The sequence below is a fragment of the Myxine glutinosa genome, chromosome 9 (genome assembly GCF_964187855.1).
Source record: "Myxine glutinosa chromosome 9, kmMyxGlut1.1, whole genome shotgun sequence".
In the NCBI taxonomy this organism is placed as follows: Eukaryota; Metazoa; Chordata; class Myxini; order Myxiniformes; family Myxinidae; genus Myxine; species Myxine glutinosa.
The window spans coordinates 109890349-109911464 of NC_136269.1; the positions used below are offsets into that span (position 1 = coordinate 109890349).

Below are 21116 nucleotides of genomic sequence, written 5' to 3' on the forward strand. Positions count from 1 at the left end.
TGCCAATAAACATTGTCTCAAGTTCCTTTGGTGTAAAACATCATTTCCTTTATTATATAATGTTGTAAGTAATTTTTCTGTTGATTTACCTTTTGTATTAAATGATTGTTGATAATCACTTAACCATTCTTTTCTTGGACTTTCTTTATCAGGAGCATAAGGCAGATCTTTATGTTTATTATGAAGTTATTCAGGATATTTCAAATCAACCTCAAAATAATATCCAATTTTAGCTTTATCCAATTCTTTTTGTGTCGAGATAACGATATCCTGTAAAACCTTTTCATAATCTTTCTCTTTAACCCACCTAAGTTTTCCATAAGGTAGGGCTTGAGACATAGCCCATCCATACAAATTATTAGCATCATAATACATCAAATAAGAACTATCTTTTGTATCATCATAATTAGGAAGATATTTGCTGTTAGCTTTAGCATATCTACTCGAACATACTTGAGATATTCCTCCTCTCTTCGCCTTTTCTATCATCAAGAGCATATCTACATCACTGGTTAATTCCAAAGCCTGTTTTGTCATTTTTAACATGGAACTCCAAGCTAAACCAGGAGCAGTGTAATCGTGAGCGGGGTCTAATCCATCGGAATTTTTATTATGGCAGACGGTTCTAAAAGTCTTAAATACATCAGCCAATAGTAGGGCATCAGTTTTAAGATACAAATCGTGATACTCTCCAAGGTTCTTTGTATTAAACTTTTCCCAAACATTTTGTGCTTGTGTATAATCTTTATCAGTTATATGACTTTTATTTAGCTCATTATAAAAACTTTCCTTTGATGGAACTTGTTTTTCTTTAAACTTCTCAAATGAATCCATATAATCATACGCATATATTCCCTTTTGTGATAAGACAACAAGCTCTTTGTAATATTATATATAATTTGTACATTTGCATATAACAAGTACATTTGTAAATAGATGTGTATCATAATGAGCGTTTTTGTGAAGAAAGACAGGAATGAAGGAGGAAAGTTTAAAATTGAGGTTAAAACTTTGATGAGTGGGACCTCTATTTTTACCTGTGAGATGGCAATGATCTCTTACCTTTAGACTGTCACGAATTTTTTCCCCACAAATATAACATATATTATCCTGCCGAAACGTAATTTTCTCTTCCTTCGTTAAGCACATTGGTTTTCCCCATTATTGTAGATAAATAATTGAATACAGTCCTTTTCCCTGTCACCTTACAAACTCCTCCGAGGCATCTTCTCCTCTGTAAAGTTCTAACTTTTGTATTCATCACCAACAGATGATTTGATATAATAACAGAAACCACAAGGAGTATGTTTTTGATATTTATTTGTGTATGATTGATATGGATTTGGAGAAGCAGTATCTATCTTTTCAAGGATACTTTCAAAATCAGCGTATATCACAAACGGATGTTTTATAGATTTGTTAAAATCTTTGAATGAAACGTTTGAACCTACCTTTGGCATATTAATTACCGTTGATTTATGATTACTACAGTATTTTGAATGTTGGTTTAATCTTTCTTTAGTATGAAAGAAGTTGAGACATCGCTTACAGGGATATGTTTTATTAGCTCTATTACACGTTTGAGAAGTAGTCAATCTTGACAAATTTTTGATGTAAGCATAATGTGAATTTTTTGTTGAACTATAACATAGAAGGTCAATATGAGTTTCATCATTTTTATAGTTATCAGAAAATTTTAATATCTGAACTTTATTTGTATCCGTTAATCCATACACATTAACAGATAGATTATTCTTTTTCTCAAATTTAGGAATATCTACCAATGACATTGGAAACTTTAAATCTTTAACATTTAACGTACTCTCATATTTCTTATAATGAGATACTCTTTCTTGATTCTTATTTTGAGGAGGTAGGTGAGCGAGAACAGACCATAGGAAACATTTATTATCTTTATTTTTTAATATTAACAATGCAATGCATCGCAATACGTTGCCTTCTTAAGTTTCACAACCCTCGGTAAATCAATGTAAGAAGAAGCTTTATGAGTATAATATCAATCTCAATTTCTCAATGGAATACTGCACTCCCCTCTGGGCTGGGTCTCCTGCCTCACACCTAGCTCGGCTTCACGCTGTTGAAACCAAAGCTTTCAGAATCATTGGAATCTCCCGCGATGAAGCTAACTCCGAGGGCCTTTCACTCACTCACCACAGGCAGGTTGGTGGTCTCTGTCTTCTACCGACTCCTCTCTGGCCTTGCTCCCCCAGCCCTGTCTGTGCTCTGTCCCCCAAATACTCCTACAGGTCGCACAAGATTTGCCAGCAACCCTCTTCTGATGAAACTGCCAAAATCAAGACTCTCTGCTCACCTTCCCTCCTTCATTCCTTTTTACTCCCGCCTCTGGAACAAACTCCCTCACTCTCTTCAATCCCACTCTTCCCTCCAGGTCTTTAAAACAGCTGTTCACCACCATCTCTTATCTTCCCCCACCTAAAACCTTGATCTTTTCTACCCCCATTAATTCACCCCAGATCCACTTTTCTGAAATACCGACTTCTTTCCTGGAAGTCCTAGCTGCGTCCATGTGGTTTTTCCTCTCCCACCCGCATTCCCATGCCTCCCCCCCCTCAAGCCCTCTCCCTCCCACAGATCTCCCGCTGTCCCTGCTCTCAATGTTGTACTTGTGTGCTTCCCCATCTCGTCTCCCGCTCCCTTTATTATGTCTTATGTGTCCGTTTTTTTTTGGGGGGGGGGGGGGGCATTAATGTTAGCTCTTACACAAGCCTCGATCTTGTATACAAAAAAAGAAAAGGAAAAAAAGAGGATCTCCTTTCAGAATGTGTATATGTAGGAAAATGATTTTACTAATACTATATCCGCTACCTACAATTGTATTATCTACATCCTGCTCCTGTTTTACAAGATCACCATAAACACCCGACGATAAGAAATGTTGGAATGACGTGATAAAGTGAGGGTCTGTTCTCATATAGGGAGTTTCTTCAACACCATCTTTTACCATACCTATTTTTACTCTCCTTTCAGAATCTGGAACTCTCAGTTCACTCACAGTCTGCCCCTGCAGTTTAAAGTATTGTTGTGGTTTTTGAAATAAAGGCAAACCCCCCTTTTAGTTAGTTGCACCACAACATGTAGCCTTGCTTTAGTTCAGTTATTTCTTATTCAATGTTAAGTATAGTCTCCTTCCCGGTGTTAGTATGCGTTGAGACAGGTAAGTAAGGGTAGGCCTCATTGGGCCTGGAATGCCATGTGCTAGGACCAGGACAAGTCTAGCAGGCCCGAGGGAGGAGCCGGAGGGAGTGGCTGGCAAGCAGCAAACAGCCAATGGGAGCTAAAGGGGAGTGGCCAGCAACGGCGGCCAGGGGAGGTGCTTGGAACATTCTGGTGGGACTCTGGGGGGGGGGGGCTATAAAAACCTGCCCCGGGCTCCCGAACTGTGGGCTTTGAGCTCTCGAGGTCGAAGTCTAGGTCGAAGCACGAACTCTCTCTGCCCCCGAACTAAAGAGCTCTCATTGCTCTCTCTCTCTCTCTGAGCAGTCAGCGTTCTGCCCCTGCTCTCAGCTGCTCCTGTTATAAACGCTCCCGCAGGACAATCTCTCCCGGGGCCCTAGACTCCAACGATCTCCCTGCCTGGGCTCGCTGCACGTGCGCGTTTGCCTCGTTAACTTCGGGACACGCTGGGCGGATTACCGTGCGTGCACGACCGAGGCCGACGTCCCGGCTATGAGCATCACAAAGGGGAACGCCCAACGAGCCGTCCGGGGTGAACTGCACGGAGCGGCCAAGCTGTGAGCGCGTCCTCTTCTTCATCCTTTTCCCCGCGTGAGTGAGAGGGCCCTTGTCTGGGGAATTAAGTTAAGGACGGTTACGTTTCTTCCCTGTGTCTCTTTGCTCTGATCATTGTACAAATTTGTAATAAACCTGTGTTCTTTGCTTCCATTTGGCCGTTTACGTCTTTTCCACCATTAGCCTCGCATTGCACGAGATAAAACCGCCCGATCGGGTTAATAATAATTAACGGCATGAGTCACATGACATGCAAACCGCTCGGGCGTATCAACCCAGCGTGACTGGTGCGAGGTTCAACCCCCGTCCTCGTGGCGGCGTGTGTATCGAAGGTACTTGGGTATTTGACCAGAGACCCTTCCGCACGCTCGCTATGGGGTTGGCGGCTGGAATTGCTTAGCAATCCGCCCCCCACGAGTGCAAAGTGGGGAGCGGCCTCGTAGACTCGAAGCTCAAGGGGGAGAAGGGTTTAACCCCCCCTTAGTACGTCGACGGGCTCGGGAGCCTCTTTTGCAAGCGTTTCAACAGCAGGTTTAACCATTTCAATCGCCTCAGCTATTGATTTTGGTCCAGGACTTCCAAATTCAAAAATCCTTATCTTTATATGACCTTCAAATGCTCCATCACTATTTCTAATAGAGTATTTTAGTTTTCCTTCTTTCTTTTCATTCCTTTTATGTTTTTGTGATTGAAAGTGTTTCCTATAACTCTCTTTTAATTGGGGGTGGGGGGGGGGCGGGGGCGGTAGTAAGCATGGTAGTAACTTACAACTCTCTTTTTCTTCCTATAACTCTCTCTCTTTTAATAATCTCTTAATCTATAACTCTAATTTTAAATCCTTAGAGCAAACATCACAATGTTTTGTTTCTCTCTCAAGAGGAGATAGTAGATGAAGTAGATTAATTGAGTTTGTTTGTTTGAAGGTGTTTGTTGTAATATTTGTACTCATGATTACAAACATCGTGATATGTTGTATTCATTTCTACAGTGCATTCAGAAAGTATTCAGACCCCTTCACCTTTTTCACATTTTGTTATGTTGCAGCCTAATGCTGAAATCGTTTACATTCATTTTTTCCCTCATCAATCTACACTCAATACCCCAGAATGACAAAGAGAAAATAGGATTTTAGAAAGTTTTGCAAATGTATTAAAAATAATAAACTGAAATATCACATTTACATAAGTATTCAGACCCTTTGCTGTGACACTTGAAATTTAGCTCAGATGCCTCCCATTTCTCTTGATCATCTTTGAGATGTTTCTACACCTTGATTGGAGTCCACCTGTGGTAAATTCAATTGATTGGACATGATTTGGAAAGGCACACACCTGTCTATATAAGGTCTCACAGCTGACAATACATATCAGAGCAAAAACAAAGCCATGAGGTCGAAGGAACTGCCTGCAGAGCTCAGAGACAGGATTGTGTCGAGGCACAGATCTGGGGAAGCCTACAAAAAAACCTCTGCTGCATTGAACGTTCCCAAGAGCACAGTGGCCTCCATAATTCTTAAATGGAAGAAGTTTGGAACAACCAAGACTCTTCCTAGAGCTGTCCGCCCGGCCAAACTGAGCAATCGGGGGAGAAGGGCCTTGATAAGAGAGGTGACCAAGAACCCGATGGTCACTCTGGCTGAGCTCCAGAGATCCTGTGTGGAGATGGGAGAAACTTCCAGAAGGACAACCATCACTGCAACACTCCACCGATCTGGGCTTTATGGAAGAGTAGCCAGACAGAAGCCTCTCCTCAGTGAATGACACATGAAAGCCCACTTGGAGTTTGCAAAAAAGCACCTAAAGGACTCTCAGACTGTGAGAAACAAGATTATGTGGTCTGATGAAACCAAGATTGAACTATTTGGCCTCCGTCTGCAATATATTTCAGTATCCTTTTTAAATGAGGAGATTGGTTGAAATTTGTCTTTTGTGTTTTGATACATTGTATTTATTAGGCAAAAAAAAAGTAAATGTTGCCAATAAATAAATGAAAAAATAATTTACTACAATCTCAAAATGATATGTGGCTCAGGAGGGGCTCAGATGAGATCATTAAGAGAAGTTTTCCATTTCATATTGGTTCATCAGCAATACCTAAACCAAGAACCAAGTTCTAATGTAATGTTTGTGAATATTTTGGATGGTAATGAGTGCCAAAGGAAAATTAAGGTATTCCCCAAAATGAAACAGGTATTCGTTGGGTCTCTGTATGAGTATAATGAAGTTATTGCTAAGATCGAGTGAAAGTCATTAAGTTTCCTTAATTTTCCCCATTGACTTCAATGTTAAATTTTATGTGAGCCAGAACCAACATTTATCCTCGACTGTTGTATGTTGGCGGAGGCATACCATCTGCAAAGTACATATCTCAACATCTATTCTCGAATATTTTTCATACTTATTGTCTCTCAGATAAAAATTAATATATATCAGGTACATATTTTATACATTCAAAGTGAAATTCGATGCTTTACCTTTAACTTTTGCAATCATTCCACATAATGTCAAATGTACCAAGTACCAGTGTATCAAGCATGAAAATAGTGCGCAATCTGGGGTCAATCATATTGTGATGACAACCAAAGGACATCAAGTAAGTCAGCCACTTCCACCAACCAGTCATCCTCAATGATACGTCAACTTCCTTTTCTTCATCATCATAACTGTAAGCTACTTTTGTGTGTTTGTTTTGGCAATGGGCTTCACCATGACCGTGAAACTTGCAAAACATTGAAAATGTTGAGCATGGGTTATCTATGGAGCGTCCACACCTACTCATCTCAAGCACTTCAGTATGTGCTGGTGAAACAGGCAGTGCAAGTGGTGTAAGTGACTTGGTCTCGTCATCACGAGCCCAACCAAAATGTACCAGATCAAATGATGGAGGGTCTTGATATAATGATGAGTGCCAAATACATGCCTCAACTCCTGAAGATGTGCTCCTTAAACATTTTGTTGAAAGGCTTCATTCATAGGTGGTCAGGCCTTCAATTCAGGAGCTGACATCACTCTAGGTTTCGTCATATTTATTGACCATATGTAGCATCGGACCTCTGACATGTTCTCATAATTAGGTGCTCCATAACAGGAAGCATTAAAAGGTATTGCCTCATCCAGGACATCATCCATATTGGCATCAAGTTTGCCAATATGTTCTCGTTTATTTCCAGCTTTAAGTCTTTAAGGCAGTACCCTTGCCAATTCCAAGCAAATGACGGACTGTATCCCAACCTGTTAATGCATGTGCACATAAGATTAGCGAAGCAACATTCGCTTGCTTCTCTGATGGTGCTTTGATGGCAATGGTACATCTTCCAGAGCTTGTGCCCATCATCACCATGGTGTAATGTGGAGTAGAAATGCACCAACATGACTAATACATCAGTATCATCACAGATGACTTGTATAGAATTTGCCCCTCTCAGCGCCAAATGAACCATTTGCTGAATGATGATGGCATCTGCCTTCTCATGTGATGTTCTTAGGTCATTGGGATCTGTCAAATCTTCCATCTGGATCTGTACAGGGATGTCTCTGTGCCCTGTCTCAAGTTTATTATGATTACTCATGAACTGCTCCCTCTCTCCTTCAGGTTTTGCCAGATAATCTCTACCAACTGCATCTTGTCTTTATGCCTCCGTCGACGTGTCTGGGGTCAATAGCAGAGTGGCCAGACGTCAACGAAGTCGACGGAGGCATTATGTTTTCGGGTTGTCCGTCCGTCCATCCGTGATATATTTTCGTTACCACGATAACTTGAGAACGGCTGAAGGAATCTTAGTCAAACTTGTGCAGTTTGTATAATGAGGTAAAGATGAACTGATCAGATTTTGGGGTCACAAGGTCAAAGGCCAAAGGTCAGAGGTTATGTTAGGTAAAACTCCTGTTACCGCGATAACTTGTGAACCAGTGATGGGATTCTAACCAAATTTGGTTCAGTTATGTAGAATTATGTAAAAATGAACTGATTGGATTTTGGGGTCAGGAGGTCAAAGGTCAAAGTCTGTAATATGTGTGTAAATTGAGAACGGCTGAAGGGATCTAATTCAATCTTGGTACAGATATGTATAATGATGTAAACATGAACTGATTAAATTTTGGAGTCAAGAGGTCAAAGGTCAGAGGTCATGTCAGGTAAAAATGTGACAACTTGAGAACAGCTGAATGAATTTAAATCAAACTTGGTACAAGAATTATGATGATGGAAGTCACGTCGAGTCTGATGAAGACTGTTGGGTTATCATGTCCTGTGGCGAGCACGAGAATGCGCAGCGAGGCCAGCCACAGTTACTCACATTCTCCCGCATGTGTCCCACTGGAATCTGGTTGACTTTGCTTGGTCCGGATTCTTTCGCTTCAAGTGGGCCTGGTGGATATGTTCACATCTCACCTCTTCGAATTTTGTGATTTTGAGTCTGAGTGCCCTTTAACATGGTATACCGCAGTGCCGGGACCTTTTGTCCCGGGAGATAGCCCAAATGGTCTCATCTGCACTCAGTTCAGTTATTCTACTTCAGGTTCCCCAAGGATCACAAGTATTATAATGATGTAATAATGTGGGCGGAGGCATATCGGTCGACGTCGTGACATCGAAGAGTGTCGTTCTAGTCTGTAACTGTAAGCGCAACTCTTTTTGGAGGCAGTGGATTGTGAATGTTCAAAATGTTTTCTAGTTGCTTCTTTTCCAGCTCCAGGAGATTGTGCTCCACTGTTGACACTAAATTCATAGCATCAGTCAAAGATCGATATAGACGTCACACCTTTCCAGTTGCTTGGATACATATTCAATGAAATTGTTGACATAATCAAGTACTGTGCCCTTTGTTGGCCAATGAATGATCCACAGCACAGCACTACCATCAATTATAATTGCCTCTGATATCTGATGACTGTTGGATAGTTCTTTCCGAAACGTATATTTGGAGTTTCCTTTTCAATGTAGATTTTGATCCTCATCTCACCACTGTCATCAAACACAGACATGGTCACCACTTTCTTCTGCAGAGTCATGGAAACTTTGACGCCAACTGGCTTCATATGTTTTCTTTTGGTCTTTCCCCATAGCTACTGACTTATCAGCATTGACCGACTCAGGGCCTATTCTTCCAGTCACAATATTGGTGATTCCATTTGGATGTACAAAATGATCCAAAGGGTCGATGGAATATTCCAACTTTCTACTCGATGTTATTGCTTTATCGTACTTGTAATGAGATAGTTAAATAGGGTGATGTGGTTACACCCTGTAATCTTGCTCATGCCAAAATGATTATGCAAATTATGAAATAAAAAAATATCATAGCTGTTATAAAAATATGGGCAATACCCCTGGGCTGTTTGAATAAAGCAGGATACTACAATGACTAAAGGTATTTTAAACAGTATCATGGTATTTTAAAACTATTTCAGTGGTGGCTAGAAGACAGAGCAGCATGTAGAATCATACGAACGTAATCAAACGACTTTAAACAAACAAATAAAAATATACCTATTTTGGGGGTCAACCCTCCCTCCCCCTCCCCCCCCACCCACCACGTATAATTATTTTAACAAACATTGGTACATCACAGGTGATGAAGGTTGTGGTCAAGTTTCATCGAAATCATGTGCATAGTTTCAGAGAAAGGAACAAATACCTATTTTGGGGGGCGGGGACCTCCCCCATAAACCCTCCTAGGGCACGACTTTTTAATGCCGTGAACAAACTTTGCTACATCACGGGTGATGAAGGTTGTGGTCAAGTTTCATCGAAATCGTGTGTGTAGTTTCAGAGAAGAAGCAAATACCTATTTTGGGGGTCAACCCCCCTGCCCCCCGTATACCCTCTCAGGGCCAGATTTTTTAAATGCCGTGAACAAACTTTGGTACAGCACGGGTGATGAAGGTTGTGGTCAAGTTTCATCGACATAGTGTGTGTAGTTTCAGAGGAAAAAGCAAATCTCTATTTTGGGGGGTCAAACCTGGATCCACTTTGTCCCCGGTAAATCCCCTTAGACCCGAATTTTTTAAATGACGTGAACAAACTTTAGTCACAACACAAAAATATCATTTGTGCCAAGTTTGGTTACAATCCCATCAGCGGTTTCGTAGACGTTACAAGTGTTAAAAGACTGACGGACGACGCGCCATCGCATAAGCTCCCCGGAACTACGTTCCAGATGAGCTAAAAATTAAAGCATAAAATTTCCTGATTCAATTATATTTTTTAGAAGACATTAAAACAATTCGCATTTCTCATAAATTAAAATTGTATTGTATGTTAAAGCCTGCATAAGTATAGCCTTTTGCAAATAGGTTTGGAACCCCAGTGTTTTGTCTTAAGAATTCTCAATTTTCAAGCTAGACCTTTTAAACTTTTTAAAATCATTATCTTCTTTATGTTTTAGGTGAAATTTGGAGGAAGAACAAAAATGCATTCACATGTTATAGTTTTGCCAATCTACCCTTGCATTATGTTGAATGTTCAGGCAATTTTTGACATATTTAACATGGGGAGACAGGATCTGAAAAATCACAGTTAACTGTACTCTGTTTATTTTATCACAATGCACACCAATCTTTTTGAGCGAATTAATCAAATAAATAATTAACAAACATACTGTCATGTATCACTGCCCTTTAACACGGTATGCCGCAGAGCCGGGACCTTTTGTCCCAGAAGATAGCCCAACCGCTCTCTTCTGCACTCTGTTCAGTTATTTTGCTTATGGTTACCGTTCCCCAAGGATCACTCAAATGAGCCGAAATTACTGATGGCACATGCGCGGAAAGTGGTTGGCTCAAACATGTTTTCTTACCTTTTAAAGGGATTATTTGTAAAGAAATATACAGGGATGAGGGTTGGCAAGACGCTATAATAAAAGGTACGAACCAAACGACACAAAGAGGTAAGGCCAAACACACTTTTTCAGCAAAATAAGAATGCAGGCGGGACTTCCCTTTGTCCACAATATGCAGGGTGGACGCAGGACTCAATGTGGCCCACTTTGGAAACAAGGTGCGAGATGGCGAGAGCCAGTGACGAAGTCTGTCCGATCCAAAGAAGAAAGCCAAAACAGAGCACGATGAAGTGAACCAGCCAAGAGAAGTGCCAGTGATGATCAGCTCCTCAACAAGGCCTCGTGGTCCCCTTTGTCCTTTCAGATGAGGCCTCCTGGTCTGCCCTCTATCCTGTGTCCAGGCTCTTCTTCGTTTCCTCTTTTTGTCTTCTTTGCACTCCGTGCACGTGGACCTCTCATGTCTTTCCTCTGTATCTGAGGTATTTTTCTTCTTCTCTCCAGACAAGTCAATTCTTCACCTCTCCAAAAACAGGGTTATGCAAACTTGGGGCAATCCCAAACTTTGAGAAAACCACGAGAAGCTTTTGCATCACATGCTCCTCCATGCTCCGCCACTCGCCCTCCTTCCACATCTGGGCAGAATCCTCTCGGGCGCTGTCCAAACCATGGGGGGGGGTGGGGGGGGAGTCCCTAATAAAAAATAACTTGATTGCCACTTCAGGCTCCACAGCACACTGCACCGACATGGCTGACACACACTGGCCAGAGAGATCGTGATGGTCCGAGTCGCACACGTGACATTTCTGCCTCTGTGATGGGGAGTTCTCACCTAGCTCCGCCAACAAACACCTCCGGTGTTTACGGCTGCGATATTTCTCTCACTAACCTGTCTATAAATTACATACGCTGCCTCCTCAGTGTCACTTGCAAACAACTTACTCTGACAGGTCCCCGTTACATGGCAATCTAACCTACTCGACACACACAGACCATACTACACCTACCATAGTCTAGCTATGGATCCCACCCCATTCCACATTCAAATACATCCACAATTGATTTGGATATTTCTGACAGATAAATCCAATAAAAACAATCTGCATATTTTGCTGTTTTTTGATATACAAGGTGTCATTTTGAAATAGCAATAAAAGAAATTTGCCAGAAGGCGTCAACATGTCATCCGGTAGATTTTTATTCAGCACACTTTGAAGTTACAAAAACCAATAAAAAATTGTGTGGAGCCTAAAACACACATCAACAACAAAAAATATCATCATTTGGCATTTGGACTATTACCGAAGGTACAGGTTGTTAAAGCTGGTTGTTGAAGGTATAATTTGGTGAAGGTATGAGGTGACTCGAAATCTAAACAACCTGGTACCCAAGAAGTGAATGCTTATGTGAGAATGTCCATGTTGGCCAGTAATTTTCAATGGTTTTTATGCTTCTGCAGCCAAAGGCAAGAAGCATTATGTTTTCGACTGTCTGTGAGTCCGTGTCTGCTTCCGTCATCATTGTTTTGCACCACGATAACTTGTGAACTACAGAAGAGATCTCATCCAAATTTGGTCCAAATATGTACTGTAATAGACAGATCAACTGATTCGATTTTGGGTTCAAAAAATCAAAGGTCTAAAATCAAGTTGCCTTTCATTGAAAATAATTTTGTTACTGCAATAACCTTTGGACGGTGCATATGAAATTTCAGAAGATGTGATGGAAGGGCTGGAGAAGCTTGTTTTTTTTATTTTATATATGCACAAACAACATGATTATACAGAAGTTAACAAGGCCAGATACAACATGTTCTCCTGGGATAAATCTGAGTTGGTAATGTCACCAAATAGAGAATCTCTATGCATACATATAGAGGGTGAATTACCAGGCTTAAATATGCTGGCAAAACGTTGAGCACATGCCATCACACCTATCACCTGTAGGCCATGGTTAGCAAGTGGAAGTTGGGCAACGGCCAATAAATTGGGCAAGCCTTCCTCCATCTCCAGAGAGTGTTTTTGAACTTGAACTCTGCTCCAGTAGATGTAAGCATAGTAACTGCACAGAAGCAGCTAAGTGTTTATGTACCTGGAAAATGGTTTATGGTATTCCCTGCACTGATCTAGGTTGCTGTGGTCGAGTTGCCGCATTGTTGCTGACCAAGTTGATGAGTTCGAAAATTAAAGTGACCAAAGTGATTTATTTCTAAGCAGAGCTGGAGGATAAGGACTTTATATTATTTAACTAGCAAAGGTACCTGCAGTTGCCGAGCAACGCAGGGTCCCTACTCCGCTCCTTCCAATCCTTCATTCCTACCCCTGCCAACAAACTCCCACCCCACCAAATAAATTAAATAATTAAATTAAGGTAAATTAATCAAATAATCAGTGAAAACAGTCATATGTATTTATCATTGTAAATTAACAGCCTTTATAAATGCTCATGAAACAAACTGCTTAGGTAAATAACAAGTCATAGTATTATTTTACAGGATCAGTCAATATTTGTGTGTCCGCCCTTTGCCTTCTTGACTGCCATCACTATTTTACCTATGCTTCCTGTGTACGACTACAATATTTCTCGTTTGCAAGATATTCTAGTTTTATATTTTTAAAATTAATTTTCTGAAATTTGCAGAATTTGTTTTTCACTTGGAAGTTGTGGGTTTGAATGTGGAAAAAGTCTGTTTAATGCAATTTCATTCCAGGTTATAAGGCAACAAAAGGTGAAATTTTTGAAGGGGTGTGTGGACTTTTTCCCGGCACTGTATAACATCAGGTAAAGGTGGTTGGGATTATCCATTGTTCAGAAAAGAGCACAGCAAACCAACAATTTGTACTCGGCGCTACTCCACTAATTTTGTATCCAAACAGGAAAGAGTAATGCTTGGAGCATTGGAACTCATAATTCCAAAGGGAAATATTCCTTTGGCCACTTTTGATGTTACATCACCTTTAACTCAGTCATGCGCATTGGAACAATCAATGTTGTTCAATTCAAGCCCTTATTTTTCCACATTGGCCTTGAAAGTCACAAGGGCACACTTTGGCTAAGCAAGTGGGAGGAGATATTCCAGCCCAAATATCCTCACTTTTGATCCTGTCCTCATAATATTTTTGAGCTGAAATTTTTCTCCCCTGCAGCTCAGGCATATTCATTGGCTCGGCCTTTAGCATATTGTTGCTTTGCTTGGAAAACAAACTTTGAGACAACTTCTGCAAGGTAGTTTCTGGGCACAATTTACACAAATTATTCCAAATCGCTGCTTAGCTTCTATGTTACTTAAAACCATCAGAGTATGCAAAAAATATTTCAACAGCATGGCATGCTCATTCTTCCATGATTGATATGAAGATGTACACAGTGCAAGAGTGAATTTTGTTTTACCAGATGTGGTATTTTTATTCATTTCTAACAACGTGTGAAGTCTAGCACTCTCTTCAAAGGCTTGTGCAACTCATACAATCAACTTTTAGTTTGCAGAGACCAAAAACAACTTGTAGATCAATTATTTTATTATTTTCCATCAACATTCCCACCGTCTGTCCTATTCCTTTTGTTAATAACCACAACGTTATATATGTGTATATATGTGTATATATGTGTATATATGTGTATATATGTGTATATATGTGTATATATATATATATATATCAGCGTCTGTCCTGTCCTGTGTTGTCTTGTGACTGAACTACTTTCTCAAACTTTTGTGAAATCGTACCAAACTTCTGGTATGCACATATCTCTCCCGTCGGTATGTCCTAAGGGTATTTTCTTTTGAAAAACTTTCCTTTTTTTTTTTTTTTGGGGGAATTTTTTTTTTTTAAACTTAACTTTTCAACTTCAATTGTTTATAAAATGTGACATCACGTATATTACAAATACATTTGTGCAAAATAATTTTTTGAATTATGATTGGTTTAAACCATGACAAAACGGCAACTCTCGGGTACAGTCATTTATCTATATATCTACACATCTGGGCAGTGTCTGTGTTGTCACTTAACGACTCCCTCAAACTTTTGTTTCCGTGGTTGTGAAGTGTTTTTAATAACGTTGTGGTGGTTTTGAATCACGTGATGGTGAGGTATTTTGAATTATGTGGTGGTGAGGTGTTTTTAAATGACGTGGTGGTGAGGTGTTTTTAAATCATATGGTGGTGAGGTGTTTTTAAATCACATGGTGGTGAGGTGTTTTGAATTATGTGGTTGTGAGGTATTTATAATTACATGGTGGTGAGGTGTTTTTAATTATGTGGTGGTGAGGTGTTTTGAATTAGTTGGTGATGAGGTGTTTTGAATTACGTGGTGGTAAGGTGTTTTTAATTTCGTGGCTGTGAGGTGTTTTTATTACGTGTTTTATGGCTGTGAGGTGTTTTTAATTTAGTGGTGGTGAGGTGTTTTTATTATGTGTTTTATGGCTCTGAGGTGTTTTTAATTTCGTGGTGGTGAGGTGTTTTTATTACGTGTGTTATGGCTGTGAGGTGTTTTTATTACGTGTTTTATGGCTGTGAGGTGTTTTTATTACGTGTTTTATGGCTGTGAGGTGTTTTTAATTTTGTGGTGGTGAGGTATTTTTATTACGGGTTTTATGGCTGTGAGGTGTTTTTATTACGTGTTTTATGGCTGTGAGGTGTTTTTATTATGTGTTTGATGGCTGTGAGGTGTTTTCAATTTCGTGGTGGTGAGGTGTTTTAAATGTTGTGGTGGTGAGGTGTTTTCATTACGTGTTTTATGGCTGTGAAGTGTTTTAAATTACGTGGTGGTGAGGTGTTTTGAATTACTTGGTGGTGAGGTGTTTTGAATTACGTGGTGGTGAGGTGTAATCGTCCCAAACTTCCAGTCTGCACCTACCCCTCCCCTATGTGTGTGCTGAGGGGTTCTTTCTTGAAAAAAAAAACATTCAACCTAGCTCTTCAACCTAAATTGCCTATAAAAATGTAATATCACAAACACAACAAATACATTTGTGCAAAGTAATTGTTTGTATTATGATTGGTGGAAATCATGACAACACAGCAACTCAGGTAGTCATTAGCCTCAGCTAAAATGAGCTCGTTCCTCAGTAACGACGCGTGGTGAGGTGAGCGGAGCGAGCCGAGCCAAGCTAGTATATATATATATATATATATATATATACACATACACTACATGCCCAAAAGTATGCGGACACCCCTTCTAATTAGTGGATTCGGCTGTTTCAGCCACACCCATTGCTGACAGATATACATCATCAAGCACACGGCCATGCAATCTCCATAGACAAACATTGGCAGTAGAACAGGCCATACTGAAGAGCTCAGTGACTTTCAACGTGGCACCGTCACAGGATGCAACATTTTCAACAAGTAAGTTCGTCAAATTTCTGCCCTGCTAGAGCTGCCGAGGTCAACTGTAACTGCAGTTATTGTGAAGTGGAAACGTCTCGGAGCAACAACAGCTCAGCCATGAAGTGGTAGGATACACGAGCTCACAGAACAGGAACGCCTAGTGCTGAAGCACGTAGTGCGTAAAAATCGTCTGTCCTTAGTTGCAACATTCACTGCCGAGTTCCAAATTGCCTCTGAAAGCAGCGTAAGCACAACAACTGTTTGTTGGGAGCTTCATGAAATGGGTTTCCATGGCCGAGCAACCGCACACAAGCCTAAGATCACCATGCGCAATACCAAGCATCAGCTGAAGTGGTGTGAAGCTCGCCGCTATTGGACTCTGGAACAGTGGAAACGCGTTCTCTGGAGTGATGAATCACGCTTCACCATCTGGCAGTCCGACGGACGATTCTGGGTTTGGCGGATGCCAGGAGAACGCCACCGGCCCGAATGCATAGTGCCAACTGTAAAGTTTTGTGGAGGAGGAATAATTGTCTGGGGCTGTTTTTCATGGTTTGGGCTAGGCCCCTTAGTTCCAGTGAAGAGAAATCTTAACGCTACAGCATACAATGACATTCCAGACGATTGCATGCTTCCAACTTTGTGGCAACAGTTTGGGGAAGGCTTTTTCTGTTTCAGCATGGCAATGCCCCCGTATACAAAGCGAGTTCCATAGAGAAATGGTTTGTCGAGATCAGTGTGAAAGAACTTGACTGGCCTGCACAGAGCCCTGACCACAACCCCATCTAACACCTTTGGGATGAATTGGAATGCCGACTGCGAGCCATGCCTAATTTCCCAACATCAGTGCCCGGCCTCACAAATACTCTTGTGGCTGAATGGAAGCAAATCCCCGCAGCAATGTTCCAATACCTAGTGGAAAGCCTTCCCAGAAGAGTGGAGGCTGTTATAGCAGCAAAGGGGGGGGGGGGGGGGGGGGACCAACTCCATATTAATGCCAATGATTTTAGAATGACATGTGTGATGTTCGGGTGTCCACATGCATTTGGTCATGTAGTGTATGTGTGTGTGTGTGTGTGTGTGTGTGTGTGTGTGTGTGTGTGTGTGTATGTATGTATATATCTATCTATATATATATATATATATATATATATATATATATATATATATATACATACATACATATATAAAAATAACTTCATTTTATACATCTATTGAGACTCATGGAAGAGCAGAACGACAGGGGGTAATGGAGCAAGAGACAAATGTTCGTTTTGTTGTGTTATTGTTCCCAATTAAGTACTTGCGTGATCAAATTCACGCTTTTCGCCGACACTCAGTGTGCATTGGAAGAAAGAGCCATTAAACTCTGTTGCATAAACCCTACAATACAACGTGATTTCGCTCACACCATTGGCTCCAACAGTCTGGGAAGGAACAAACATCCTTTTCTTTTCCGACTGTTTGTTCACATGGCCATTTGGCTTTTTGAAGCTTGGAGTCGGCTCGCGAGCTCAAACGAAGGAGATGGGAGTCGAGTTTTTTGGCAGACTTCGGCTGAGTGGCTGGAGAGCTGCTCATGTCGGTTTCCACATTCTCGAGGCAAACCCAAGAGACTTGTAATACATTACACTGGAGATGCCTTTCAAAAATAATAAAATTATTTTTTAATGTTTTTGTTATAACCAACCGTAAGAGTTGTTCACATGTTGGTCACGTATGACTGCAGTTCCCGACATGAAAGCATAACTGTGGTCGATACACAGACTCTTTCATGTACAGAAATGTGTGATTGTATTTGTAAAAATGTAAAAAACAAAAAAACCAAAGTGACAGCAGGCTAAATGAGGTGGTTTGTAAAATGGCCAACATATAGAAAGTGTTGCGGCATTTCCATTGAGCTCCAGGTATTATGCAACACATATGCTGTTGTACATGAAATATTTATTAAATGTCTCTCTTTGCACAGATGCAACCTTTTGGGGGTGCCGTTTCAAACACACAGATATAAGTTAGTGAAACAGAAGCAAGCCTGGAAAGAGTTTCCCATCCTTGGGCCTGAAAAAGGAGAGAACGTTCCAATAAACCCATAAGCAGCCGGTATTTATTCATGACCGTATAAGTAAAAAGAAAGCCACAGCTCAATCTACATTAAACACAGATGTAGGAATAATGATCGAGTTAACATCTCATGCTTTTAGTTTGATGTGTGGCAAAAATGCTTCCAGGAACCAAATAACTTAAGAGTGGTTAAAATATACCCAAATGTTCCAAACAGCACCCCACTGCAAAGTGACCAAGAGATGACCAGGTATATACAAAGCTCTGCTCAAGATTCATTTTCACTCCTTCTGTAGCCCTACACAAATCGATTCATCCCTCCAGTGACCCCTCATGGCTGGGTTATTGTTACCCAGAGGGTGTATGGATAACAGTAAAGCAACGCCATCATATTAAAAAGAAAGGCCAATTCTGTACGCTTATATGGCATTTTGCTACAGGTGCCTTTCAAGGCGAAACCGTACTCTTGCTTTTGGTTGCGGCCGTCCTATCAAGTTTTGGGGCCGTTACTCCGGCAAGTGTGGCAGAAAGTTATCGCAACAATGTCGGAAAGTCACCGCCAAGATAAATTTGGCTCAATACTGCTTCGGCAACATCGATGCCTCCCTTTTCGTCACGATAAACCAATCATCTCATTCGGTAACTTATGTGATACAAAGTTATGGCAGGCTGTTGAGATTTTGGAGCTAGGACATGGTAAGGTACAAAAGCAAAACCCTAACTTTTTATCCATTTGCCTTTACATTGAACACGCCGACAGGAAACAAACTAGCAAAGTCCAATAGTCTCTCCAAAAATGATCAGCGAACCTCGAATGGCCAAAGCAATTTGTTCACTCAAAACCCAAATTAAATCTCATGCGATCTAAAATGAGTGGTTTCTTATAAAAGTGCTCATGTATTGCCTTCCTATTTTACTATAATTTTTATTTATTTTTTTACAGAGCAGCATACATGGAAGGAAATGCTTCGGTGGGATGGCCCGAGCATCAATAAATAAAACGCCACCATCCATACTCGAAGCGTACGTGGTTACTCAACATCAAGCAAGTATTAGTTTCAAAAAAGGCTCAGTAAAAACACAAAAAGGATGTAGAAAGCTTGAAATATAAATGCATTTTTTAATCTGAACTTTTCAGAAACGCTCCTCTCGGCAGGCCAGACGGGCACAGAGACCACTCTTTTCAGCAAGATAAGAATGCAGGGGGACTTCCCTTTGTCTACAATACGCAGGGTGGACGCAGGACTCAATGTCGCCCACTTTGGACTGCCTCTTTCAATGCATGCTTTGCTGTTGGCCGTCGGTGTTTGTTACCTAGGTATCTAGCGGCTCGGTAAGCGATTGCACTGCGTTGGGAAGATGCCGCACAAGGAGAGTGTCGATCTCAAACAAACAGGTGTGCACTGGCTGGTTTACACAACAGGCAAATTGCGGAAATACGGGGAATACAGAACATTCCCATGCCCAAGCCAAGGCACCCAGTAAAAAGTTTTCCATTTCTTTCGCCAACAGCACAATTGCCTCTTTCTCCGACTGTTCTCATCTCGGTCTCCAAAATACCGAAATCCTACTTGCATCAGCTGCGTCATTGTAGGATCATAGGCCATTTTATCCCATGGCTTTCTGCATTCCCCTCAAAGCACCACCTTGCCTGGTCCCTGTCAATACCTGATGGATTAAGAGGAAGTGTGAGCAGCACTTCAAAGGGGTTGGATGTTAAAATCACCACCTACCTGCTTACACCTGTGCTTGTGCAAAGTACCTGTGTGGAAATCAGTGAGTAGCGCTTGTTTACTTACGTTTCTATAAAGATTGCATTTAGCATTTATTTGTACCTGCCACGGCGTGAGAGCAAATTAAAACATTCAAAGCGTGCCGATAAATACAGGACAGGGCACAAGCAATGCTTTGTACAAACGGTGACCGCCGGGTTGACAAACGAACAACGCAGACTCACAGACCCTTTCATTCAGCTAAAATGTTTGTTTACACCATTTTGCAAAATATTTCATATCCCGTGCTTTATAACAGTGCGGTAACACCGTTTCCTTCCTGAGCCGCTCAAAGTCATGAAGAACTAGGAAATCCCCCCCCCCCCCCCCCAAAAAAAAACTCTTCTTTTACCTGTCTCGACTGAACTGCACCAACAACTGCAGCCACAATAAGGCAGAAAAATTGGTCACTTTCTATCAGCAACAATTTTCCAAATCACACGTATTTCAGCCATAAAGCACTGCCCATGATCATATTCCATGCTGTGCAGGTAGTATGGCATACCACCTGCAACTCCCGTGCCAGGGTCTGGTTTCGGTGTTTGAGGTTCACATGAAAGAGGTGACGATGAACAAAAAAAAGACAAACTGCCACAATAATTAGTATTGAGATATCACAGTCTGATCACTTGATGCAACATTCATCGGCATAAAATAAAACATTTGGGAATAATGGAGAGTTGGCTGATAAAACCAGGTATGGCTACAATCAAATTCGTTTTGGAAAAAGCATGCTCTTCTGAGTTCAGCCTTTTTTATAGCGTGCTGAGAGAATCTCTGCTCTTCTGCTCTGTCTCACTGCTTTTTGTCTGAAAACACTCCGCACAAGATATTGTACAGGGCCTACTGAAGGAAGGCTCCTTGGCTTGCATTGTAGCTAGGCCTTGCCTATTCCCAAAACGTCGCTTTCACCCAGGAAAGGGAGGGAAGAAGAAGAAAAACAACATTTGAAGGAGGGATGGACACATGGATGAATGGATGTGCGGTGGTTGAGAGGAAGTGCAGAACGAGTACTAAGAAAGATGGTAGGGAAGACACCACTTGCTGGGTGAGTGAGTTGAACGTCTGCAGACAGAGGCCCGGGGACAGGAGAGAGGAGCATTCAAAAGTCAAAGCTTCTCTCGGGATGAGATCCAAATGTAGGGGCCCGATTGCTCCTGGATGATCTGCTTTACCTGCCCGTATATTTCCTCCAACGTGTCTCCCTGCAGAACGGCTGCCATAAAGAAAGAGACGGTGAAATCAGGAGGGCGGGGGAAAGTGCCATAACTGCTTCCTGGAAATTGATCAGTTCAATGAACAGTAGGTGGCAAACTGGAAGTGTATAATTGCAAGATGTTCAAGTAGTGTGCCTCCTGCCGGTCTACATTTAGGTTCAGTTTAAATTGCCCGCAGAAAAACAGAG

General features: G+C 41.3%; 1 protein-coding gene across 4 annotated transcripts in view; it reads right to left on the minus strand.

Annotated features, from left to right (window-relative positions):
* Positions 1–17805: 17805 nt before the first annotated feature.
* Positions 17806–21116, minus strand: part of DLG2 (discs large MAGUK scaffold protein 2) — a 467276-nt gene continuing 463965 nt past the window's right edge. For all 4 annotated transcript variants that reach the window (XM_078784648.1, XM_078784647.1, XM_078784650.1 and 1 more), the window contains one exon: positions 17806–20927. In XM_078784648.1, the coding sequence (XP_078640774.1) occupies positions 20821–20927 (107 nt within the window). In that variant the 3' untranslated portion in view covers positions 17806–20820. The remainder of the gene's footprint in view (positions 20928–21116) is intronic.